We start from the raw sequence: 24,336 nt of genomic DNA on the forward strand, positions 1-24,336 counted from the left end.
CTTCTTTTCTTGTCGTTTGAACAGTGCCTCCCTTTTAGCACCCCTGGACAAGCCTGTGATTCCACTTCCATCAAGTGACCCTTGTCCCTGAACTTTGGACATACCTCCTCCCTCACTCCTCCAGCCTAGGGGTGGTGTTGGTATCCTGCTGTCACTAATCTCTAGGTTACCTTCCCGTCCTTCTTGGCATCTCAACCTATCATCTATATAACCAATTTTTTTCTGCATTAAATTCTATGCCATAAATATTTGGTAGTTTGATTTCCCAATTAGATCTTGACTATAAACTGGACTAGTGGGAATGCAGTCTATGATTCAAGGTGAATTAATGGGAAGATCCTTAGTTACTTGACTCAGAGTAATAGGAGATTGGGTTACAGCCCCAGAGTGGGTGCCTTATAGAAAACAGGAAAGTGAAGGGAGGTACAAGGCTGAGCAAACTGATGCTACTATTCGAATCAACCACTTGAATTCTTTGACCTTGCTTCTAAGGACAACACAGCTCTAAATTTTCTTTGAGATCTTGGAGGAGGTGTGAGCCATTGGATTATTTTTCCCCGCTGTCAGTTGTCAGGACTCCTATGCCTGTCAAATGCCAGATAATTACTATCCTTCCCTTTGGCCAACCAGACCCCTTCCCCCAGTAAACTCCCACCCCCCCCCACACACACATATAGCAGACATAACATCCACCAGGATTTATTTTGATGAGGATTTTATTGTGGAGGATAATACAGGAGAGCAGCCACCAGGATTTATTTTGATGAGTATCTTATTGTGGAGGATATGGAGTAGCTCCAGGTGAATGGGTGGAGCCCTTCAGCTACCTGGGTCTCCAGGTGGTTTTTGTAGGTATTGTGGGTTTCTGTTAAGGCTGCAAGATTACAGTTGGTGTTTGAGGTAGCTAATCAACACAGGGGGAAGATCCAGCTGGTCAATGGCTTGTGGCTGGCTGGCCTGGTGCAGGGCTCTGCGGATAACTAAACGGGACTGTGACAGTAGTGACCGTGGAGTGGCTACAGCAAGGAGAAATAGGTCATAAGAAGCATTTCTCAGAGTAATTGTCCCGCCCAAGACTGCATCCACCCTGCCCTGGATCCTGCAGCCCTAATTGCTTTCTTCCTTCTAAGAAATCCCCTCACCCCGCCCTGTCCTCAATGCATGGTGCCAATAGGAACACACTGAAGTCTACAGAAGGCATTCTCAAGGCCACAAAACAGTCATTGGCAGGGCCAAAACTAGAAATTCTACTAGTGATATCCTCCACCTTATCTTAGTGATCCTTTCTCTAATAAGAAATCTATAACTTCTCCACTGGGGTCTCAGGAGAGGGAGAAGATGGTATTTTCTTCAATTCATCCCACAAGGATTAGCCTGGGGAGTGATTTGTGACCCTTGGACCTCCAAGCCAGAAGGTCTATAGAGCTAAGTTGCTTGACACTTACCTCGGGCCTGTAGCAGCAATGCAGTGCCTTTATTATCTTGCAAGTTCACGTCCAGGGAGAGAGATGGAAGGTAGATGTTAGCACCGAAATCAATTAGTAGCTGGATGTACTCTGGCTCACAATTATGGTGGAGGCAGATTTCAAGGAGGGTGCGGGGCTGTGGGACACGAGCCAATAGGTGCTGGTCAGTACAGTTGTAGTTGGGGTCTGCCCCATGGAGCAAAAGCAGGCGGAAACAGTCAAGATGCCCATAGACTGCAGCCAAATAGAGGGGGCCAGAACATGAAGCTATGTTTGATGCCCAGACTGGTAGTTTAGCCTTGACATTGGCCTCTGCACCATGGCCTAAGAGTTCCTGAAGGATGGCAGCAGCACCATCACGGGCAGCTGTGAGCACGGGAGAACAGTTGTTGTAGATACTACCACCAGGACAGGCACCAGCTTCCAAAAGCACACGCACACAGTCCAGATGGCCATGACTGACAGCAGTAAAAAGTGGTGTCTGTGCCTTGACATCCAAGCTGTCAACATCAGCACCATGTGCCAGGAGGACCTGCAAACAACTGAGGTGGCCATAAGAAGCAGCCAAGCGCAAGGGTGTCCCAGGAACACCCCAGCCACTTCTACTGTTGATGAAACGTTTGTAACGCTCCTGGCACAAAAGCTGGTGCAAGGTATAGGAGTCGTTGTCATACACTGCTTGATTGAGAGCCTGCTTCTCCCCTGTGTCGGTGTCCTCCTCCTCCTTGTCGTGCTGCAGGAGGGAGAAAATCTTGGTGATGTCCATGAGGTTCATCTTGATTGATTGCAGCAGAACTATTCTCATTATGAGCACAAGGATATGCCAGATCTGTGGGTGACAAATATTGGAGAGAGAATGAGGGCCCACACCAAAAAGCCTGGATGCCAAACCTTACCCCCTCCACCCTTCACCATCAGGCTCTTCACTCATGTGCCTCCTGCTTTTAATTCCTACTTCATCTTACGTTAGGGCTCAGAGATGGCTTCCCAAACACATAAGGCCATTTCACAGCTTGGTGCCTTTGCATATGCTGTTCTACTTGACATTCAAACTCCTACTTCTGGGAAGCCTTCCCTAATCTCCTCCTCCCCATGCTCAGGGATTCCAAAGGATCACACTAGACTTTATCTATGAACTTTCACACTACATTTGCACGTATCTATGCTTCAGTATGTAAACTCCAAGGGTAAGGAACGCTGTATCCATCTGTATCCCTCCATTCCCAGTAGGGTCTACATCATTACTGGTGACTTGGTAGAGGCACCTTCCTTAGTTCAGAAAGTGTGGACTAATGAAATGACTCTAGTCTGGCAGTTGCTAGGCCAACAGAATGTTTTTTTTTTGTGTATGTGTGTGGTGTCAAGTTGTCATCCCTGAGCATTCTGACATCAGTTTGATGGGGCAGGCACTCAATTCCACCTGTCAGCCTTTTAGATGAAATTCAACCTCCTCATAGTCCTTCATATGTGACCTCCACTCAGACTTAGGTCCCATGCTTCAGGCAACAGAGTTACACAGGAAATAGATGTTGAATGAAATTTACTAATTAAATAAATAGATGTCATTACAAAGAATAGACTTCAAGTAAAATGAAGTCAAAGAGATGGCAGAAAATAGTCATTTCCAGGGCAAATCGTCCTCTTTGGCGGACAACTGGTTTATCCTCCAGGACTACTTCAATACAGAAATCACTTTGATTCCAAGCACCTCCTTGGAACTTATGGACTCCCATCCCTTTAGGTCAAACCTTTTCCCATCCTCTCTGCCACACCCAATTTAGAGCCATGTCTCAACCCTCAACTCTTCTCTCACCATTATCCCCAGGCCTTATAAAATTACCCATGGCCCAGTGACTGACTTAACCCTTTGACCTTACCTGTCTTGTTCCTAGTGCTCAAAAGCCAAAGTCACCCACCTTAGTTTGTAATGTCATCAGGGTAAGCTGGTAGGTTTTCAGAGCTCAAGTCTTCCTTCTCTCCCATACCCTGCAGCCATGGTCTAAGGGCCATACACCTCCTTTTATTCACTGTATACCTCCATCCCTCTTTGTGAGCCTGGGACCTCAGGTACCTACCTCATAGAAAAAAAAATTGTGAGGTGGGTGGGTGGGGTCTCTCTCAGCTTTAGGCCCCTCCTCACCCACTAACATCAACTCCATATATGGTCTTTTTATTCCTTTGAGGTGTGCAATAAGTAGAGGATTTTAGAAATCAGGTAAACCTAAGTTTGCAACTCAGCACCCCAAGTTACTAGCTGAGAAGACATGGGCAAGTCTCTTCTCTTCTTTGGGACTAAGTTTCCTCATCTATAAGACAGAAATGATAATCCCTGCCTCATGGAGCTGCAATATAGTAGGTCTTAAAGGAACTTCCTCTCTCTGCCCCTTCAACCTCCTGACTGGCTCCTTCCCCTCAACCATCTTAGGAAACAAAACACTTCTATGGTTCTTTGTCTTACTCTAGCTAGCTTTATCTTCATCTCTCTCTTTTTCACCAAATATACCAAAGAGCTTTCTACCATCTACTTCTCTCTCATTCATTTCTTCAATTCCTGCAATCTGGCTCCACCCTTCTTCAACCACACAATAAAATAGTTCTTTAAACAGTCACCCTTGTGGTTAAATTTGTTGGCTCCTTCTCTTATCTTTCCTTCTGTGACCTTTCTGGTACACCTGTCCCCACTGGCCACTTTCTCCTACATACTCCTCCATTGGCTTCCTGACCATCACCGTCTCCTGATTTTTCTCCCTTATGTTCTACCCTGAAATAGTTATGCTCCCCTTTGTTCTCTCCTTGATCTTCTTTCCATTCCCAGAGATGCAGCTCTCACTGTAATTCTGATGCTTTCAAGTTTATCACTCCAAGCCCCCTAGCTAGCTCTCTTTTCAGCAAAAAAAGTATATATTCACTGAATTTCTTCAGGTCCTTCAAAGTCAGCAGTATCACACTACCACTACCATCACTACCATCAGCAAAGTTAATCCATATCTGTTTCTCACTATCCACCTGGTAAACCAAACCAAAAACCCAAGACTCATCTCAGTCCGCTTATCTCTTTGTCCCACTTTCATCCAATTGCTCATCAAGTCCTATGGATTTTACTTCCTAGAGGCCTCTACAGGCCACCTCCCTCTGACTTGTCCCCATTGCCAGTGCTTTACATAAGCTAGGTAAATCATTTTTTTTGTGTCAACTGTTGTAATAGTTTCCTAGCTAGTTTCCCCTTTTTCTTCACATTATAAAGCAATTGTTTAAAAATACAAATCTGGTCTGTGCCAATCCTGTTTTAAATCCCTTAATGGCTCCCCTTTCTTTCAGAGTATAGCCCAGATACTTTGGACTGGCTCACAGATTCTTTATGAGCAAATTTTGGCCAACATCTCCAGGCTCATTTCCTGCTACTCCTCTACTTATACCCCAAGACCCAGCAATAAGGGAAGAGAAATGGTGTCTCTCTGTAAACATCATGCTTCTTTCTGTCACATGTAGTTCCTTCTGATGGGTTAGTTTCTCCAGAATTTGTGCTCTTATATAACTATAGCAGTCAGGACACTGTATCGTAACTCTTTTAAATGGGTCTGTTTTGCACTCACTGCAGAATGAGAGACCATGTAAAGTAGAGGTAAAACATGGTCTGGAATTCTGCTTCAATTCAAGCTCCACCACTTAGTAGCTGTGTGACCTAGAGCAGATCACTGCAGAATACTCTCTGTGCCTATTTCTTTATCTGTAAAGAGAGGATGATAGTAGTACCTGCTTCAGAGGGTTATTGTTAGGATTACATGAGTTAATATTTAAATTAATAAGTAAATGAGTTAATTGTTTAGGATAGCACCTGAATGTAGTAGTCAGTAACTCAGCAACTGTAGTACCAAGTGATTATTATTACCTAGGTCTCCAATTTCTACTATTGCTCCTTATTTAAAGTCCTATAACCTCAGATCTGGAATGCACCAAATAAATCATTTAATTTAATTCCCTTAGTTTAGAGGTAGAAAACCCAAGGCTCAAAGGAGAGCAGGACATCTTTTCTAAGGTCATATGGCTGTTATTACCCGTTGTCTCATTAGCAGGAACCCAGAACACACCTATAATCTTGGGCTTTTCAAAGCAATTTCACATAGTGGAGTAGGTAATATCATCCCCATTTTGTGGATGAAAACACTGAGGTCTGAGAGGGCAAGGGATTTGTCATGTGCCTTACATCAAGGTAACAGCAGAGTCAGAAATAGAATCCATGTTTCCCTATTGCCCGTCCTGTTCTTTCTATTGCAACTTGAAAAGCAAACACGTGCCCCTTTCCCTTGCCTTAAGCAGTCACATTGCAGCTCCCCAAATCCTCAGCTTTGAGGGTCATGCTGAGTTCCAGGGACTTCACTAATGGAAGGTTTCTTTTACGGATCATTTCTTTTGATAGCAAATAGGGATTCATTTACCCTTTGGTAGGGGAAGGGGAGACTGGTTCCAGGGAGATGAAGAGGGAAAGGAGTATAGAGGGAAATGCTGAGGCTCTCATCAAGGTCATACCAGGAGCCTATAGCAGGGCCCATCTAATGAGCCTCCATAGAGAGATCAAGTCATGGACCCCAGCTGGCTTAGGGATTTGGTGAATTGTGCCTTATTAGGATAAGAAAATCTAATTAATCTATTGTCTAACGTCACCTTGCTGTGGTTTATTAAGCTAAGAGTCATTACATGACCATTCTATGCAAGAATCCCTTTCCTGATCCCCAATTTGCAGGGGTTTTAAACCTTTTTTGTGACATTGACCCCTATGGCATTCTGGTTAAGTCTCTTGTCCCCTCTCAGAATGGTTTTTAATACATAAAATAAAGTACATAAGATTAAAGGAAACCAATTATATTGAAGTACAGCTATTTTTTAAAACTGCTTGATATAGTAATAAATGTTCTTTATTAACCCATTAAATACAAATATCTATTAATAATTTCTAAGTGATGATGAACATAAATGACATTTTAGATCTCTTCCACAACTGTAATATGATATGAAATGTCTGGGTTTTTTTTCTTGTGACCAAATTATAGTAACTGGTAGTACTACTGACATTTGCTGTCTGCATTCATCCTTGAAAAGAAATGGTAAATTTCAGTTAGAGATTAGGGGTGAAAAAAGGTAATTCTTTGCTCCATCCATGTTTTATGACCCTTTGAATTCTAAGGCTCTTTTGTGGGTCTATGAATACAAGTTAAGAACTCCTACAGGGGAGTGGCTGGTTTTGGTGGGCCCTAGAACAGTCCTCTAGGCATTACTAGACTATTTTTAAGCTTCATCTTCTTCCCCACAACCTGAGGAGCTCTGCCTTTCTGCCCTTGAGCCCACCCAGATGCACCCCCCAACAAAGACAACACACAGGGACACAAAGACAAATCATTATCTTCTCTGTTTTGTATAGCTGCAATTTCCCTCAAGAAGTGGGTCCATTTGGACCCCAGAGCCTAGGTACACATACTTTCCTGGGGCACAAACAGCAGGAAGCCATCATCATAACCCTCCTTCCCTCTGTGGGCAGATTTCCCTACTAACCTCCCAAGCACCCCCAGAAACCAGATCCAGTGGGAAAACCCTATGAAGGGTGGTGGTTACAGGTCCATGGGCCTGCAATCCTAAGTGTTCGTTCCTCCCTGGCTGCATAATTGGGTTCTAGGCTCCAGATACTCACTGGGCTTCTGCCTGAGGCCACGCTGCCAAGGGTCGCTGCCACTGCTGCCCCTCTTGTGAAGAAAAGGGCCCTGGTGGCCCCTCTGCAGGGAGCCCCTATTTGCCCCGGGGCCTAAGCAGGCAAAGTCCCTTGGTTTCTACTTTTAACAACACTGCCTAAAGGCTAGGCATCAGGGCCATGGGCTAATTTTAGGCTACCCTCCACCTCCACCCCCCTTCCAAGGGCTGTTTTATTTTACCCTTTCTGGGAGCAATCCAAGCAAGAGGAGGGGTGCCATCTGTGGGGAAGTCCTGGAAGGTCTGACTCACAGATAGACAGGTGCTTGGTGAGGCCAGGGCTCAGGCTTCTAGCATGTCCCCGCTTACCCCTCCCCACCATTGAAACAGGCAACACAACCAGGTCCCTGCACTGTGAATGTTCTCACCTAACCACCAAGGAGCCTGAGAAGGCCAGGCTCATCTAGCACATCTCCCTATAGGCCAAGGACTCTTTCCTTTCTCTTCCTAACTTAGCCTCTCTGCATTTCCTTTTTCCATTTTTGAAGGTTCAGCAACATATTGCTCTCCCCTCACCCCACCCTGCCCTCACTCCCAAGAGTGAGGAGGACAGTTGGAAGCAGAGACCTCCATATTGGAACATGTATCAGTAAAGCAGTAAAGTTTAATAAGTTTCAGAAAAACTTGCTCATTTATAAAGGCCTCCCCAATCCAGTAATCCCAGCTCTGTCTAAAGAAAATGCCCACAACTCTTCTCACACCTGAGGCATCAGATATGTTCAACACTGGAAACTTTGTCAAAAGCTCAGCTCTTAAGAGTATCATTTTATCTCGGGGCACCTGGGTGGCTCAGTTGGTTGAGCTTTGGCTAGGTCATGATCTCGTGGTTCATGAGTTCAAGCTCCGCATTGGGCTCTGTGCTGACAGTTCAGAGCCTGGAGCCTGCTTCAGATTCTGTGTCCCCCTCTCTCTCCGCCCCACCCCTGCTTGTGCTCTGTCTCTCTCTTTCAAAAATGAATAAACATTAACAAAATAAAAAAGTATCATTTTATCTCCCTGGTTGCCTTTAAATGAAGGCAGTGCTAGGGAGATACTTTTAGAAATAGTCACATTATCTATTTTAGGTGTCACTCAAAAAGAATCTGGGAGCCAGCTCCCTCTTCCCTCTGGGAAAAAATGCCAGCCTAGCGTTTGGTATACAAACTACACCACAATCTGATCATGCCAAGAAACTATGGAGAAACTAGCAAGTCGCCACTATGTGTAATGTTCTAGATGCAGGAAGAACACATGGTAAAGTAAGACATGTTGTCCCTGAAAAAGCTCACATCCTATTAGGAAAATCAGACATGGAAATAATCATACCTCACATAAATGCAAAAATGCCAGAACTAAAATCTGCCTATGGTTATCCTGCATTCATGTCGATCTCCCAAGGGGAGTTCAGGGGGTTACTGTGGGGTTCTGTCTCCTTACATGCCCCCACAAACAAAATAACTTGAATTTTTCTGCAAAGATATTCCAGTCTACCCAGAACCTGGATCCCCAGACCTCAGTCCTTCTATTTCCCTTCCAATGACCAAGGAAGAGAGAGTTTCAATTAGAAAAAATGAAAAGTCAGTGAGGGGACCAGAGCTATGTTGAGATAAAACACTAGCAACCTAGTTTCACATGATTACTTTGATGTTAGAATCTACACATTGAAAGGGAATTTCCACATTTCTGAGAGATGTTCAATTACTTCTGATTAAATGTTTCCAATAACAGGACACTCTCTACATCCAGAAACTGCAAATCTAATTACTTGGCAGCTCAGTTAGTTTTTCTTTCTGCTAAATTTATATTTGCATCTGCAACCCCTGAGGTTGACAGTTGAGCCTATCTTTGCTCACCCTTAAAACCTCAGAGAACATGATCATTTCCTTTGCCCCCAAATAGCCCTTTAGGGATCTGAACTCAGGTGTCCTATCCTTTATGTCACCTTATTTCAGGGAAAACAGTCCAACTCTTTAAACTATTTCTTTCAATCTGGTATTTACCCAATCCCTTCCTCAGCCATGTCTACCACACTTATGAAGTGATCATGAAGCCTGCTAACACACTGACACCACTGAGGAATTCATAGGATGCCAGATGACTTCTTAAGGAAGTGTAAGAGTATCCCAGTGTGATCAATGAAGATCAGAAGCATCAAAACTAAGCATCTGCTTCAGCTTAGTTTGAGCCAGTGGTCTAGAGCTATTAATTATCATTAAAAAAAATTTTTAATGTTTATTTATTTTTGAGAGGGAGACAGAGCGTGAGCGGGGGAGGGGCAGAGAGAGAGGGAGACTCAGAATCCAAAGCAGGCTCCAGACTCTGAGCTGTCAGCACAGATCCCAACACGGGGCTCAAACCCACAGACTGTGAGATCATGACCTGACCTGAAGTTGAATGCTTGACTGAGCTACCTAGGCGCCTCAGCTATTCATTATCTGAGGCCTTGTGCAAACCTCATTAGCAGCCAATAAATAAACTATTATGATGCTAAAGATGAAAGAGTAGGGTATTATTCTTGGGGAAAAATATTAGTCAGAATTTTTTGTAGTAGTAATTTTTATTGAGGTAATTGTATATTCACATGTAGTGTAAAAAATATACAAAGATCTCTTGTACACTTTACTATTTCCCCCAATGGTAACAGTTTGCAAGATTATATAGTACAATATCACAAGTAGGATATTGACATTGATACAATCCACCTATCTTATACAGATTTTACTTGTAGTCATTTGTGTACATATGTATATTTACTGCTATACAACTTTATCACATATATAAATTCTTGTGTATACCACCACAGACAATATAGTTCTGTCACAATAAGGATACCTCATGTTGCCTATTTTTTCATGTTGCCTTTTTATAGCCATATCCACCTTGGTCTCTAACCCTGGCAATCTCTAATCCGTTCTCCATTTCTATAATTTTGTCATTGCAAAATTATATAAGTGAAACCATACCTTTTGGAATTCACTCTTTTTCATCTAGCATGCCCTTGAGATTCATCCAAGTTGCTGTATGTATTAAGTTTGTTTTTGTCACTAAGTGAGATTCTGTGGTATGTATGTTTGTTTAACCACTGACCCAGTGAAGGATATCTAGGTTGTATGTAGTATTTGGCTATTAAGAATAAAGCTTTTATGAAGATCCATGTGCAGGTCTTTATCACAGTAGTTATATTGTAGACTTTATTATCGGGAAGAGTGTAATTAGCTATTTTATAATAGTAAATATATATATAACAAAATTTGCCATTTAAAACATTTTTTTTTAATTTAGAGAAGTTTAGGTTTACAGAAAAATTGAGAGGAAAGTATATAGATTTCTCATATACCTTCTACTCCTACACATGAATAGCTTCCTCCATTATCAATATCCCTCACAAGAGTAGGACATTTATAATAACTGATGGACCAAAATTGACACATTTTAAGTCCATAGTTTTCATTAGGGTTCACTCTCAGCATTATACACTCTATAGGTTTGGACAAGCTATAACAATATTTATCCATCATTATGGTACACAGAGTATTTTCACTGCCTCAAAAATTATCTGTGCTCTACCTATTCATTCTACCACCACCCTAAGCACAAGGCTTCAGTGATCTTTTTACTGTCACCATAGTTTTGCATTTTCTACAGTGTCCTATAATTAGAATCATGCAGTATGTAGCATTTTTTTAATGTTTAATCATTTTTGAGAGAGACAGAGAGAGACAGAGCATGAGTGGGGAGGATCAGAAGAAGAGGGATACACAGACTTGAAGCAGCTCCAGGCTCTGAGCTATCAGCACAGAGCCTGATGTGGGGCTTGAACCCATGAACCATGAGATCATGACCTGAGTCGAAGTTGGCAACTTAATCGACTGAGCCACCCAGGTGCCCCGGTATGTAGTTTTTTTTAGATTGGCTTCTTTCACTTAGCAATGTGCATTTAAGGTTTTTCCATGTGTTTTCAGGGCTTGATATCTCATTTCAATGCTGAAGAATATTCCATTGCCTAGCTATACCAGTTTATTTTTATATTTACCTACTGAAGGACATCTTGGTAGCTTCCAAGTTTGAGCAATTCTGAATAAGGCTGTTCTAAATATCACATGTAGGTTTTTGTGTGGATATAATTTTTCAACTCTTCTGGGTAAATACCAAGAAGTGTGATTGCTGGAATGTATGATAAGAGCATGTTGAGTTTTATAAGAAACTGCCAAATAGTTTTCCAAAGTGGCTATATCGTTTTGCATTCCTACAAGTAATGAATGAGAATTGCTTTTGTTCCACATACTTTTCAGCATTTGGTGTTGTCGATATTCAAAATGTTGGTCATTCTAATAGGTGTGTAGAGGTATCTCATTGTCATATTTTGCATTTGATTGATGACATATGATGTGGAGCATCTTTTCATATGCTTATTTGCCATCTGTGTGCATTCTTTGATGAGGTGTCTGTTATGATAACTGGCCAATTTTTAATTTATTTTCAATTTATTTAAATTCAAATTAGTTAACATACAGTGTAGTATTGGTTTCAGGGGTAGAAACCAGTGATTCATCACTTACATATAACATCCAGTGCTCATACCAACAAGTGCCCTCCTTAATGCCCATCACCCATTTAGCTCACCCCTACCCATCTCCCCTCCAGCAACCCTCAGTTTGTTCTCTTCCTTTAAGAGTCTCTTATAGTTTGCCTCCCTGTTTTTATCTAATTTTTCCTTCCCTTTCCCTATGTTCATGTTTTCTTTCTTAAATTCCACATGAGTGAAATCATATGACCCTTGTCTTTCTCTGACTTATTTCACTTACCAAAATACACCCTAGTTCCATCCTCATTGTTGCAAATGGCAAGATTTCTCTTCTTTTCTTTCTTTCTTTCTTTCTTTCTTTCTTTCTTTCTTTCTTTCTTTCTATCGCTGAATAGTATCCCATTGTATTCCATATATATACCCAACATCTTCTTTATCAGGGGACTGATGAATATCAGTCAATGGACATTTGGACTATTTCCATAATTTGGCTATTGTTGATAGCACTGCTATAAACTTTGGGGTGCATGTGCCCCTCTGAATCAGCATTTTTGTATCCTTTGGATAAATACCTAGGAGTGCAATTGCTGGGCCATTTGGTAGCTCTATTTTTTATTTTTTGAGGGACCTCCATACCATTTTCCAGAGTGGCTGTACTAGTTTGCATTTGCACTAGCAGAGCAAAAATGTTCCCCTTTCTCTGCATCCTTTCCAACTTCTGTTGTTTCCTATTCATCTTAGCCATTCTGAGAAGTGTGAGGTGGTATCGCATTGTGGTTTTGATTTGTATTTCCCTGATGATGAGTGATGTTGAACATCTTTTCATGTTTCTGTTAGCCATTTGAATATCTTCTTTGGAAAATTGTTTATTCATGTCTTCTGCCCATTTCTTAAGTCGATTATTTGTTTTTTGAATGCTGAGTTTGATAAATTCTTTTTAGATTTTGGATACTAACCCCTTATCTGATATGTCATTTGCAAATATATTTTCCCATTCTGTTGGTTGTCTTTTAGTTTTGTTGATTGTTTCCTTTGCTGTGCAGAAGCTTTTTATCTTGATGAGATCCCAATAGTTCATTTTTGTTTTTTGTTATTATTTTCCTTGCCTTCAGAGACATATCTAGTAAGAAGTTGCTGCAGCTGACATGGCCCATTTTTAAATTTGTTTTCTTATTGCTGAATTTTAAAAGTTCTTTGTGTAATTCGAATAACAATCCTTCATCAAATGTATCTTTTGCAAATATTATTCCTAGTCCTTGGCTTCTCATTCCCTTAACAGTGTCTTTTGAAGAGTGAAGTCTTTTAATTTTAATGAAGTCCAGCTTGTCAATTATTTCTTTCATGGATTGTGCCTTTGAGATATATATATATATAGCTATTGCTATACTAAAAGTCATCTAGGTTTCCTCCTAGGCTGTCTTCTAGGAGATTTGTAGTTTTGTGTTTTACCTGGTCCATGATCCATTTTTAGGTGGCTTTTGTGGAGGGTGTAAGGTCTGTGTCCTGATTTATTTATTTTTTCCTTTTTGCTTGTGGATGTCCTATTGTCCTAGCACCATTTGTTGAAAAGATTATCTTTGTTCCATTGTATTGTATTTGTCAAAGGTCAGTTAATTGTATTTATATGGGTCTATTTCTGGGCTCCCTATTCTGTTCTATTGATCTATTTGTCTATTCTTTTGCCAATAACACATTGTCTCATTTACTATAGCTTTATAGTAAGTCTTGAAATTGAGTGGTGTCAAAAAAAATAAATAAAAATAAAAAAAAAGAAATTGAGTGGTGTCAGTGCTTCAACATTGTTCTTCTTCTTCAATATTGTGTTGATTATTATGGATCTTTTTGCCTTTCTATGTAAATTTTAGAATCAGTTTGTCATTTTCACAAAAATAACTTGCTGGGACTTTGGGCTTGCACTGAATCTATAGATCAAGTTTGGAAGAACTGACATCTTGATAGTATTGTATTTCTGTTTCATTCATGAGAATTTTGTAGTTTTCTTTATGTAGATCTTTTACATATTGTGTACAATCTATCCTTACATATTTCATTATTTTGGGGGTCCTAAGGTAAATGGTTTTGTTTTTACTTTTATACTTATTCATTGCTGGTATACAGAAAGTGATTAACATTCATATATTAACCTTGTATCCTGCAACCTTGCTATAATTCCTTATTAGTTTCAAGAGTTGTTCTATTCTTTCAGATTTTCTACTTAAAATCCTGTCATCTGCAAACAAAGACTGCTTTATTGTTCCATTTCCAATCTGTATACCTTTAATTTCTTTTATTACTTTATCATTTTACTAGGACTTCCAGTATTGAAAAGGAGTGGCAAGAGGGGATATCCTTGTCTTGTTTCTGATATTAGTGGGAAAGCTTTGAGGTTCTTGCTATGAGGTAAGATGTTAGCTACAGTTTTTTTTTTGTAGATATTCTTTATGAATTTGAAAAAGTTCTCCTGTATTTCTAGTTTACAGAAGTTTTACCCTGAGTATTAGATATTGCCAAATACTTTTTCTGTATCTACTGATATGATGATGTGATTTTTTTAAGCATGTTGCTGTGATGGATTACAATAATTGAATTTTAAATGCTGAACCAGCTAGCTTTTCATGCCAGAATAAACCCCACTTGCTCATGGGGTATAATTCTTTTTACGAATTGTTTGATTTGATATGGTAATATTTTCTTGATGATTTTTACATCTATGTTCATGATAGATATTGGTCTGTAATTTTCTTGTAATGCCTTTGTCTGATTTTGGTGTTAGGGCATCCTGACCTTATAAAATGAGATAAAAAGTGTTCTCCATGCTTCAATTTCTGGGGGAAATTGTAGCGAATTGGTATAATTTCTTCTTAGATGTTTGGTAGAATCTACCACTAAACTTTCTGGGACTGGTGATTTCTGTTTTGGAAGGTTATTAATTCTTGATTCAGCTTCTTAATAGATACAGGCCTATCAGATTGTCTATTTATTCTTGTGTGAATTTTGTAGGGGTTGTTTTTCAAGAAATTCTTCTGTTTCATCCAGATTATTAAATTTATGGGCATAGTGTTGTTCATAATATTTCATTATTATCATTTTAATTTCCAATTAATCATTTTTGTCTTCTTTCTTTTTTGCATAGTTAACATGACTAGAGGTTTAACAACTTTAGTCATCTTTTCAGAGAATTAACTTTCAGTTTTGTGGATTTTCTTTATTATTTTCTGTTTTTGATTTCATAAATTTCTGCTCTAATTTTATTTCTCTTCTTCTTTATTTTTGTTATTATTTTATTTTAACTCAAATATAGTTAACATACAGTGTTATATTAGTTTCAGGTATATACAATAGTGTTTTAGTTTACTCTTCTTTTCCTAGTTTCCTAAGGTAGAACCTTAGGTTATTTATTTTAGATCTTTCTTGTTTTCTAATTCAATGATATAAAGTTTCCCCTAAGTATTACTTTCACAGTGTCCCATAAATTTTGATAAGTTGTATGTTAATTTGCATTTAGTTAGAAATATTTTAAAATTTCTCTTGAACTGTTAAAAACTGAGAACAAACTGAGGGTTGATGGGGGGTGGGAGGGAGGGCAGGGTGGGTGGTGGGTATTGAGGAGGGCACCTTTTGGGATGAGCACTGGGTGTTGTATGGAAACCAATTTGACAGTAAATTTCATATATTAAAAAAATAAAAAAATAAAATAAAATAAAATAAAATAAAATAAAATTTCTCTTGAGAATTATTCTTTGACCCGTGTGTTGTTTAGTCTCCTAGTATATTGGGCTATTCCAGTTACCTTTTGGTTATCAAATTTTAGTTTAATTATATTGTGTCTGAGAGTATACTCTGATTTCTATTCTTTTCTTAACTTATCCTAGCTTATTTTGTATAATTGATATGCAATCTTATTTAAGTTTAAAGTGTAAAATGTGATAATTTGATACACATATATATTGTAAAATGTTTACCAAGTTAGGTTAGTTAAAACATTTTTCACCTCATATAATTACCATTTTGTTACTGTTATGGTGAGAACATTAATGCTTTACTCTCATAGCAACTTCCAAGTATAAAATGCAGTATTGTTAACTGTAGTTAGCATACTGCACTTTAGATCCCTAAATTTACTCTTATAATTAAAAGCTTTTACATTTTGACCAACATCTCCAAGGATCGTTCAATATTTGCAAATAACTTAACATGATATACTACATTAATAAAAGAAAGGATAAGAACCATATGACCCTCTCAATAGATGGAGAAAAAGCATTTGAAAAAGTGCAGCATGTATTCTTGATAGAAGCCCTCAACGGGGTGCCTGGGTACACTTGGAGATTTTTTTTTTTTTAACTCAAACTTTTCTATACCGAGTCTCCAGTAATATTTCAATTAAATGTTAAGTTTTCCTACCTGCTACTGGTTCCCATGGAGGTTTTTATTCTTGGCTTTCTGCTCTGATAAACTGTGATTCCTCTGTATCTGCATGTCTCTCCAATTTGGGGGAAAGTAGTTTGTCCTGTGATCTAAATTCTCTGATGGATCTTTAAAAAAGCTGTGGATCTTCAGTTTGTTCAACTCTTTTCTTGCTATTTGGATGGAAGTGATGAGTTTCAAGCTCCCTGCATGGTGGAAGAGAAACAAATTCTTTCAGTGTTTTTTAAAATGTCCTTTGAAATTTCCTGTTTGTTCCATGGATTATTTAGAAGTTTGCTTATTGGGGTGCCTGGGTGGCTCAGTCAGTTAAACGTCCAGCTTTAGCTCAGGTCATGATCTTGCAGTTCATGAGTTTGAGCCCCACATCAGACTGTGTTGATAGCTCAGAACCTGAAGGATTCTGTGTCTCCCTCTCTCTCTGACCATCCCTCGCTCATACTCTGTCTCTGTCTCTGTCTCTCTCTCTCTCTCTCAAAAATAAATAAAAATACATTAAACATTTTTTAAAAAAATTGAAAAAGAAGTGTGCTTATTAATATCAGAGTGGTTAAAGATTTTTACTATTATTTTTCTATTATTGATTTCTAGTTTCACTACACTGTGGTCAGAACACACACTCTGTATGATTACAATTCCTTTAAATTTGTTGAATTTGTTTTATGGCCCAAGATATAGTCTCTTTTGGTATATGTTCTATCAGAGCTTCAAAAGAATATGTATTCTGCTGTTGTGGGATGGCATTCTCAGTATGTCAAATAGATTCTGTTGGTTGATTGTATCTTTCATTTCTATATCCTTGCTGAATTTCTTTCTAGTAGTTTTATCAGTTGCTAAAAGATGGAACTGCAGCCCCCAACTATTGGTTTGGATCTATTTCTTTATTCATATCTATCAGTTTTTATTTTATGTATTTTGAATTTCTTTGGTTTGTACATATTTAGGATCATTATGTCTTTCTGGTGGATTAATCCTATACTCATTATATCTTTTATAATAATTTTCTTTGTTATAAAGTATACTGTACTAGATGTAATCTTCTAATCTATGTCTTTTAATTGTTGTATTTAGACCATTTACACTTAAGGTAATTGTTGAAATGCTGAAATGGCTTAAGTTGGCCATTTTATTATTTGTTTCCTTTGGTTCATATTCATGGCTTCCTGTGAGTTACTTGGACACTTTTTAGGATTCCATCTTGATATATTTATAGAGCGTATGTTGTTATATAGTTTCATAGTGGTTGCTCTGGGTATCAAAATATACCTATGTGAATTCTCACAGTTTATGAGTATTAACATTTTACCACTTCTGTGAAGTGTGGAAACTTTACATCCACTTAGGTTCCTTTACCCTCCTGCTTTTTAAATAGCATTGTCATATATCAGATAGTGTTATAATTTTTGTTTCAATTGTCAAATATAATTTATAAAACTCATAAGAAGAATAGTCTACGGTATGTACATACCCATATTTCTGCTTTCTATTGTTCTTTCTTCCTGATGCTCCAATATTTCTTTATTATTTCCTTTATGTTGAAGAGATCTATTTAGCAAGTCTTTAAGAGTAGGTCTGCAAGCAACACATTCTTTTAGTTTTTCTTTATCTGAGGATTTCTTTTCCTATGCATTCCTGAAGGATAGTTTCACTGACTTCAGAATTTGCAGTTGACAGTATTTTCTGTCAGCAGTTGAAAAATGTCCTTTTTTTTCTGGCTTCCACAGTTTACTATGAAAAATTCACTCTCATTTGAATTGGTATACCCCTATAAAATCCTATAGATAATGTGCCATTTCCCTCTGGCTGTTTTCAATATCTTTTGTTTGTCTTTAGCTTTCAAAAGTTTAATTATGATGTCTTCTGGCATAGATTTCTTTGGGTTTATTTTCTTTGGGTTTTACTCAGCTTCTTAAATCTGTAGGTTTGCATCTTTTACCAAATTTGGGATGACCCGCTCTCTCTTTTCCTTCTCTAATTCCAGAAATGTGAATTTTTTTAGTTATTATTGTTACACAGGTTCCTGAGGCTCAGTTAATTTTTTAAGTCAGTTTTCTCTTTTTCAGATTTGTTAAATTTTGTTGATCTGTCCTTAAGTTCATGTATTCTATCTTCTGTTATCGCCATTCTATTGGGATCCTATTCAGAAGATTTTTGTTTTTTTTTTTAAATTTCTGTTATTGTGTTTTTCAGTTGTATAATTTCCATTTGGTTCTCTTTTTAAATAACATCTATTTCTTTGCCAAGCCTTTTCATTTTTTCCTTTAAAATAATTTTAATTGCCTAAAAAAAATTTATTTAGTTTTGAGAGAGACGGAGCATGAGCAGGGGAGGGGCATAGAGAGGGAGACACAGAAACTGAAGCAGTCTCCAGACTCTGAGCTGTCATCACAGAGCCCAACGCGGGGCTCAAACCCACGAACCATGAGATCATGACCTGAGGCAAAGTCAGACACTCAACCGACTGAGCCATCCAGGCGCCCCTAATTGCCTTTTCAATAGTTTTTATTACGGAAGTTTTAAAATTCTTGTCAGATAACTCTAATATTTGATTCATGTTGGTGTTGATGTAAATTGATTGTCTTTTCTTATTCAGATTGTGACTTTCCTGGCTTTTGGTATTATGGGTGATTTTCTATTACGTCCCAGACATTTTGCTGAGTATGTTAGGAGACTTTGGGTTCTATTTAAATCTTCTGTTTTAGTAGACAGTTACCTTAACTTTAGCATGCAGATCTTGGCCTACTTTTGTCAACTGTGGTTCCACCGGTAATTTAGGTTTTAGAGCCTTTGTGATGCTATTTTAGTCTGCTTGTTTTATTTGGTACCACTGGGGATCCCACTCATTTGTTTGTGCAGCTTCAGAAGGTACAAAGGCTTTCCCTGGGCCTGTTGCCCAGTGTCTCTAACTGGGGAATGGGAGTCTTAGGCCTGCAAAGACAAAGAGGCTTCCTGGCTCGTCCCTTGTTTTGACAGAGTCATCCTTGCCCATGGAGATGGAAATGGCTTTCTGGGAGGAGTGGTTGTTGTGGCAGGGCCACTCTTGTTGATATCTCTTGGATGCTCAGTGTCTCTGGTTGGGAACGGGCAGAGATGGAGAGCCCTTCCCTTAGCTGATTATTATTAATGGGGGTTACAGTCTTGATTAATCTCCATTGCTGATGTTGCCAATCTCACCACTTGTTAGAGGGACTCCTGTTTGATCTGGGGGGAAAAAGAGCTTACCTGGGCTGCCTCCTGTTGTAAGGTTGGGGGTCATAAAATGTTCCAGCCCTGCACTGCCTTCTACTTTTGGGTTGTTACTCCAGACCTGTGGTCCCAAGTAAGTTCTTTTACCACCTTTCAGTTCTCCTGTGATTTCCTCTTATGTTATATCCAAGGTTTACAGTTGTACTTAAAATGAGCAGTAAGCAATGAGTTTACAACACCCAGTCTGGAACAGAGGTCCAAACAACAGGATTTTATAGTATGAAATTTTGAAGAGAGACAGCATTTTAGAGTCAGTCTTGGGTTCCAATAGCCTATACACTAGCTTGGTGACTCAGACACAGGACTTTAGCTATTTAAGCAAGACGAAATATATTTCAAGCTCACAGCTCAAAACCCTGCACAGATGAGCCACTCATTAAGTAGGTATTCAATCTTTTCTAGAAATCACATCATTCAAACTACATGTTTTAGACATAAGTCTACAGAGGCCTAGAGAAAGGAAAGAGCCTTTTAAATGTGCTGTGACTCACATATACCCAAGTGACATTATTTTTTCCAAAGCCCAAAAACATACTGTGTCAATTCTTGGTTATTTGTTTCCTTGCTTGTATATGGTAGTTCTGGTTCAGTTAGACAGGATTTGAAGATTTAAGCTGATAGTACCAACTTATATTTGAAAAATACCTTCAAATTTACAAAATGTTTTTGCATTTATAATTTCTCTTGGTTGCCACAATCTTAGTGTGGGACTGGCAGGGCAAAAGTTATTCCTATTTTGCAAATAAGGACAAACTGTAAGTTGGGAGGATGAGACTCATTCAGAATGATTTCCCACATTTTCTCCTGTAAAATCAGACCCTTACTGGGTGACAGGAGGCTGTGGAAATAGTTGATTTCAGAATACCTAGTTTTCCATGCCCTTGGCTATAGCTAAACCAGTGGGTTACCTTATGACTACATAAGTAGTAGTCATAAGAGTAGATGGATTCTAAGTTCAGGCTTATATTCCCTACATACTAAAATACTTGAACTTAGAGTCATATTATTCTTAAATAATTTGTTGGTAATAAAAATCCTCCCAGATAAATGAAATTCTCTGTCTGAATAGATCACCTCAGGGAAGGGGGTATCTTAAATCGGAAAGGAGGTTACTGAATTACAATAAAGAGAAATAGGGTGTAGTACAGGAAGGCAAGATTGAATTTGAAGTAGAAGAAAGCTTTAGTTTGGCCAAACAATAGGGATTTGGTTAAATAAACTATAACTCATATAATGAGACACTATGTGACCATTAAAAATGAGATTGATTTATATTTATTGAAATGAAAAGATGTTTAAAATTAAGCAAGAAACTTACATAGGGGTATAGAGTATGACTAGGTTTTCTGTGTGTGAATGTAGATTCTTCTCTGCATAGAGGACTTTGCTGCCTTTTTTTGGTTATTATTTTTTTAAAGTTTATTTTCTGAGAGTGAGAGAGAGAGAGAGAGAGAGACAGAGAGAGAGACAGAGAGTGGAAGGGGTACAGAGGGAGAGAGAGACAATCCCAAGCAGGCTCCGCACTATCAGCGCAGAGCCTGATGCAGGATTCGAACTCACAAACCATGAGATCATGACCTGAGCCACAACCGAGTCAGATACTTAACTGACTGAGCCACCTAGGCGCCCCTGGTTCTCTATATTCTAAAAACATTCCATAACAAAGATTTCTTCGTTAATTATAAAAGAGAACCATAGTCTAATCCACTTGTTATAAACTGAATGCTGTGTGTCCCCCAAATTCATGTTGAAATTCTACCCTCTGATATGATGGTAGTAGGAGTTGGGGCCTTTAGGAGGTGATTAGGATTAGATGAAATCATAAAGGTGGAACCCTCGTGAATGGGATTAGTGCCATATTAGGAGTTATGAGAGAGCATGCTTCTCTCTCTGCTCTCTATCATGTGACGTTACAAGTGAAATGATAGTGATCTAGAAAGCAGGGTCTTGCCAGATAGCAAATCTGCCAGCAGCATGATCTTGGACTTCCTAGCCTCCAGACTGTAAGAAATGTTTGTTGTTTATAAGCCACCCAATCTCTGGTATTTTTTTTTATAGTAGCCTGGATGGACTAAGACAGAAATTATATTATAACATTATATTGCAAACTAATTGTCTAAAGACAATGTGTCATGAATAGGAAAGAGGTGTATAGAGTTGAGAGGGAAAAGGAAGCCCTAAGAGTAAGAACTGATTAATCAGCAACAATAGGGCTGAAAATAGGAAGAGGCTGACTAATGCATTTTGATTGCCTTTATTTATGTGCCCCACACTTTACCAGATAGTACTTTACATCTTAGCTCAGTTAATCTGTACACCTGCCCTGTGTGGAAGGTACACTTATCACCCCCATTTTTCAGATAAGAACTTTGAGGCTCAGAGAAGGGAAATGACTTACCCAAGGCCATACAGTTAGTAAATGGCAAATCCAGGACTAGAACTCAGGTCTCTCTGTATTCTATCCATTAGAGGCCCTGGACATATGGCTCCCAAAGAGGGAGTCTTTACTGTGGGGCAAGGGGAGATAGCTGGCCTCTTTTTTGGTCTGGAGGAAATAACCCCTGAGTTTATGAGGCTTCATGTGTGAAGATTCTTACTGGGCAGTAGGAGAAGGCCTTGGAAAGGGATAAAGAGCCTGATCCCTGGACAGGTATATCAGTAAGTGTAAATGAATACATTGGTAATCATTCAGACAGTATGGTTTTGTGAGTAAAGTTGGTGTCAGTCTTGTCCTCACAGCTTATCAATGACAGCTATACCATGTATAGCCTTGCACTTGCTGTCAATAGGCAGGCATCCTCTCTGCTACCTATCTTGTTTTATTTTAACATCCACAGGGTATGCTTTAAGCTACCTGAAGATTTTCTGCCTTTATAAGATGGTTCATCTGTTATGACTGGGTCAGGGTGCCTTTTTTTGAAAATATGCCACCTTTCCTTTTATTTGTAGCTATTACACAGCAAACACATATACCTAAAAGATTAGAGGTTTTTAATTTTAGATAAAAAATTGTATCAACAAAACATGTTTAAACTGGAACACAACTGCAGAATGGGGCCAGTGGGCAATTTGGCACAAGATGGAACAAATGGCAGTGAACACCCTGATGAGGGCATAAACCCATTCCCCAGTGGTATGACAGGCTCAAGATAACACAGAAGATGAAGTTTAAAGTCAATTGTATGGTATTTGTCTTTCTCTGACTGACTTATTTCACGTAGGATTATACCCTTTAGATCCATCCATGTTGTTGCAAATGGCAAGGTTTCATTCCTTTTTATGTCTGAGTAATGTTTCATTATATACATGTACACACACAGACACCACTTCTTTATTCATTCATCTGTTGATGGACACTTGGGTTTCTTCCATATCTTGGCTATTATAAATTATGCTGCAATAAACATAGCAGTGCATATATCTTTTAAAAATTAATGTTTTCATTTTCTTTGGGTAAATACCTAGTAGTAGAATTATTGTATCATATGCTTTTATATTTTTAATTTTCTGAGAAACTTCCATACTAAGTGAAATAAATCAGAGAAAGACAAATACCATACGATTTCATTAAATATGTGAAATTTAAGAAACAAAACAAACAAGAAAAAAAGAGACAAAAACCAGACTATTACAGAAAAATGATTGTTGGTTGCCAGAAGGGAGGCACAGGGTGGGATGGGTGAAATAGGTGAAGGAGATTAAGAGCACACTTATCCTACATTTTTTATCGGATTATTTGAGGTTTGTTGGTGTTGAGTTGTATAAGTTCTTTATATTTTTTAGATACTATAAATCCAATTAAAATGGGCAGAAAGCATGAGCAGACATTTCTCCAAAGAAGACATACAGATGGACAACACATATATGAAAAGATGTCCAACATCACTAATCATTAGGGAAATGCAAATCAAAACCACAATGAGATATCACTTCACACCTGTCAGAATGACTAAAATCAAAAACAAGAAACAATTAGTGTTTACAGGGATGTGGAGAAAAAGGAACCCTCATGAACTGTTGGTGGGAAGGCAAACTGGAGCAGCCACTGTGGAAAACAGTATGGAATTTCCTCAAAAAATTAAAAATAGAATTACCATATGATCCAGTAATTCCACTACAGGGTATTTACCCAAAGAGTACAAAAACACTAATTTGAAAGGATATATGCACCCCTATGTTTGTTGCAGCATTATTTACAATAGCCAAATTATGGAAGCAGCACAAGTGTCTACTGATAGATGAATGGATAAAGAAGATGTGGTATACATACACTATGGAATATGACTTAGCCCTTAAAAAATAATTTAACCATGTCATTTTAAGCTACATGGCTGGATCTAAAGGGTATAATGCTAAGTGAAATAAGTCAGTCAGAGAAAGACAAATACCATATGACTTCCTTTATATGTGAAATTTAAGAAATAAAACAAGCAAAGAAAAAAGGAGACAAACAAACAAAAAAACAAAACCCAGACTCTTAACTATAGAGAACAAATTGATGGTTACCAGAGGGGATATGGTGAAGGGTTGTGGTTGAAATAAGTGAAGGGGATTAAGAGTACACTTATCATGATGAGCAATGAATAATGTATAGAATTGTCAAATCACTATATTGTACACCTGTAACTAATATAACACTGTATATTAACTATACTGGAATTTAAAAAAAGGAATACACTTATTGTGATGAGTACTAACATATAGAATTGTTGAATCATATTGTATACTGAAACTAATATAATACTGTATGTTAATTATACTTGAATTTGAAAAAAGTCATTCATATACACTCTTGTACCTTGGACTTGAACTCAAGTTCAGACTTGAGCTACTGTGACAGTATCATTCTGTAAACCTGAAGTTAAATAAAAGTCAGGTTCTCAAAGAACCTACACAATTTAGATTCTGATTCCTATATCAATTGCATGATGTCCATGCAAGTATGTGGCTAACATT

At 38.4% G+C, this 24,336-nt stretch overlaps 1 protein-coding gene across 4 annotated transcripts in view; it reads right to left on the reverse strand.

The window, feature by feature from the left end:
* Window positions 1-698: 698 nt before the first annotated feature.
* Window positions 699-24,336, reverse strand: part of ASB12 (ankyrin repeat and SOCS box containing 12) — a 127,467-nt gene continuing 103,829 nt past the window's right edge. For 3 of the 4 annotated variants that reach the window (XM_015542551.2, XM_042974091.1, XM_042974092.1), the window contains 2 exons: window positions 1,446-2,295; window positions 699-1,016 (listed from right to left, as the gene is read on the reverse strand). In XM_015542551.2, coding sequence (XP_015398037.2) covers window positions 883-1,016; window positions 1,446-2,295 — 984 coding nt within the window. In that variant the 3' untranslated portion in view covers window positions 699-882. Of the gene's footprint in view, window positions 1,017-1,445; window positions 2,296-3,382; window positions 3,538-16,113; window positions 16,323-17,602; window positions 17,710-24,336 lie in introns of those variants that run through there. The other variant, XM_042974093.1, reaches the window with a different exon arrangement.

Source organism: Panthera tigris, chromosome X (genome assembly GCF_018350195.1).
Source record: "Panthera tigris isolate Pti1 chromosome X, P.tigris_Pti1_mat1.1, whole genome shotgun sequence".
In the NCBI taxonomy this organism is placed as follows: Eukaryota; Metazoa; Chordata; class Mammalia; order Carnivora; family Felidae; genus Panthera; species Panthera tigris.